At 60.1% G+C, this 2,507-nt stretch overlaps 1 protein-coding gene across 1 annotated transcript in view; it reads right to left on the reverse strand.

Moving 5' to 3' along the window:
- The window catches only part of IL10RA (interleukin 10 receptor subunit alpha), a 3,705-nt gene extending 1,339 nt beyond the window's left edge, over nucleotides 1–2,366 (reverse strand). Inside the window, 5 exon segments of the mRNA XM_029084997.1 lie at nucleotides 3–153; nucleotides 494–660; nucleotides 979–1,157; nucleotides 1,282–1,402; nucleotides 2,303–2,366. Of these exon segments, the coding sequence (XP_028940830.1) occupies nucleotides 3–153; nucleotides 494–660; nucleotides 979–1,157; nucleotides 1,282–1,402; nucleotides 2,303–2,366 (682 nt within the window).
- Between the last annotated feature and the right edge of the window lie 141 nt (nucleotides 2,367–2,507).

A 2,507-nucleotide genomic window follows, 5' to 3' on the forward strand; every position in this document is an offset into this window, starting at 1 on the left:
ACTGGCCGTCTCGGCGATGTTGACCCCCTCCTCGGCGGTGCGTGTGGCACGGGTTCGCCTGCTGGCCACCTCGGGCTCCACGCTGATGCAGTACTCCATGTTCCAGAAGAGGTTGCTGATGCTGAACTCCGGGGTGGTCTCCACCACTTCGTACTGCAAGGACCAGAGCGCAGGTTGGTACCTGAGAGTCGCCAGCCCATGTGGGAGTGCTGATCCCCCTGCCTTACTCCCCCCTCCTCCTTCACTGTCCCCTGTTGAAGGTCCCCAGGGTGCCCAGCAACACAGCTGACAGCAGCTACACCCAAAATCCCAACCACATATCCTGGTTTTGGGGGACCTACCACAATAAAACAGAGCAGAGAAATCTCTCTGTGATGTTGTGGCTGAGAAAGCTCAATATTAAATTTTACAGAAGACTGTGCTTTAGAAATGTGTTTTGCAGTGCTGCGTGTGACAGATGGGGGGACAGCACGGGACCAGCAACTCATCTCACCGTCCGATTGTCCTGCACGCTCCTGACGTACACCCGGTATCGCCTCGCGTGCTTCTGTACGTCGTCGTACTTCACGGTGAGGTTCCCCGCCCTGAGGAGCAGCTGCAGCTGCACGTGGACCGTGTTGCCCATCACAGAGAGGCTCTGGCCCGACAGGCGCAGGCTGGCTGGAAAGAAGTCAGTTGGACAAGCACGTGAGGAAAGTTTTCTGCTGTTTGCAGCTCCTACAGCCTTTGCAGCAGCAGACTGAGCTGTGACTGTTCCTCACGGCTGGCACCAGACCGAGCTGTGACTGTTCCTCACGGCTGGCACCACTTGTCCTAGGTTTGTCCCATCCCACAGCTCGGCTGCCCTCCAGGAAGGTGTGAAGACAGAGACATCCCGGCTCTCATCTGTCCCTAAGCTCTTCCCAAGCAGTTTGGCACCCTGACCTCTGCCATCCTCCAAGCCTCCTGCCCCAGGGTGGAGGCAGATCCCCCACCTACCTTCTTGCGGAGAGAAAGAGTTGGTCCTTTGCCACAGGGACGTGCGGTTCCCAGAGGTGGCCCTGACCCGCGCGTAGTAGCGCAGGGCAGGCACCAGGGTGTAGTAGGTGAGGTCACAGGAGTGCCCCGGGATCTTCATGCAGTTTGGGATGGCTGTCCAGGAGGAATTCGTGCCGTAGCTGTGGGGAAAAGCGCCTGGGTGAGAGCAGTGCGGGCAAGTGCCAGGGGCTGGGTTGTCACCACTGTAACTATGGGACTGCGGGCAGGGGCTGGACCCCCTGGCACCCCCATCGCCATACTCACACTCTGTGCTCCACTTCGTAGCGGACGTCACTGGGAGTGCCGGGTCCCGGCTCCCACCGCAGCACGTGATGCGCGATCTCCGCAGCAAAGCGCACGCGCGTGGGGCTCGCCAGCCTCTCACCTGCAGGACCCAAGGGGAGCATTAGGTGAGGCTGCATGATGTCCCATTGAGGTTGCCTCCTTGATGGCTCACCTGGAGCCTGACCCCGCTGTGTTCTGCACTGACCACCCACCCACCCACAAAGCTAAGGATTTGCCCAGGCCTGTCCCACTTCCAAGTTTCAGCTTTTGCTCATCCCCTTCTTTCCCTTCCTCTCTCTTCTGGGGAGAGCCCAGCTCAGCCCAGCTGAGAGGATCTCGCTGCTCTTCTGCCCTGAGAAAGGAGCCCACTGCATTTGCACCCTGACCACCCCTGCGTTTGCTGGCAGCTCTGTTTGGATTCAGCTTTCCTGATTTGCTTATCTGCTGTCTGGACGAAACAGACTTTTTCACACCTCCTGCCTGAATTTCGGTATTGTCACCTGACAGCAAAGCCTCACTAGATAACATCTGTCAGCCTCTCTCTGCTGGTTTCCTCAGCAAACCCGAAGCTGTGCTGTGTGACTGCCAGGGAGGAAGGCTGTCAGCAGCGCCGCGCTACCAACGGGGCATTTCACCCCAATACAAGGCATTGTGGCCCACGCAGGCAGAGATGATAAGCAAGGCTGATGCCTGAGGATTAACAAAGCCTTTAGGCTCCCAAACAGCGAAGGAAGGCGAGCGGTGAGCAGGGATCCCTGGCCATGTCCTGCTCCAGGCAGGCAGGAGCCTGTGGGCAGCCCCATCCTCAGCACTGACCACCAGCAAAAGCGTCTGAGATGCAGCTCTGAACCACCCCGGCTCCGCTTGCCGCCTGCCCCGCGTGCCTGCCACCATCTCGGTCCCCAGCCCCATGCTGGGATCTTGGGTGCAGAGGGGAGGAGAGCAGCCTGCCAGGAGCTGTGGGGCTCAGACCAGCGCAGTTTGGGCAAGAGAGACTCACCATGGGTTGACCAGACGAGGAGCAGTGCCAGGCAGAGTGCCAGGGCTGTGGTGGAGGGGGCCATGCCGGCTCAGCATCCTCGGCAGGCGCTGGGCTGGGTGAGCAGGGTGCTGAGCTCTGCTCTGGCGGGCGGCCCGACGCTTGTTTTTCCCCTGGAGGTTGGCTCGGTGACGTCTCGGAGGCGTTAGGGCAGCGGGGGGGAAGG

Source organism: Antrostomus carolinensis, unplaced genomic scaffold (assembly GCF_000700745.2).
Source record: "Antrostomus carolinensis isolate BGI_N321 unplaced genomic scaffold, ASM70074v2 scaffold22285, whole genome shotgun sequence".
In the NCBI taxonomy this organism is placed as follows: Eukaryota; Metazoa; Chordata; class Aves; order Caprimulgiformes; family Caprimulgidae; genus Antrostomus; species Antrostomus carolinensis.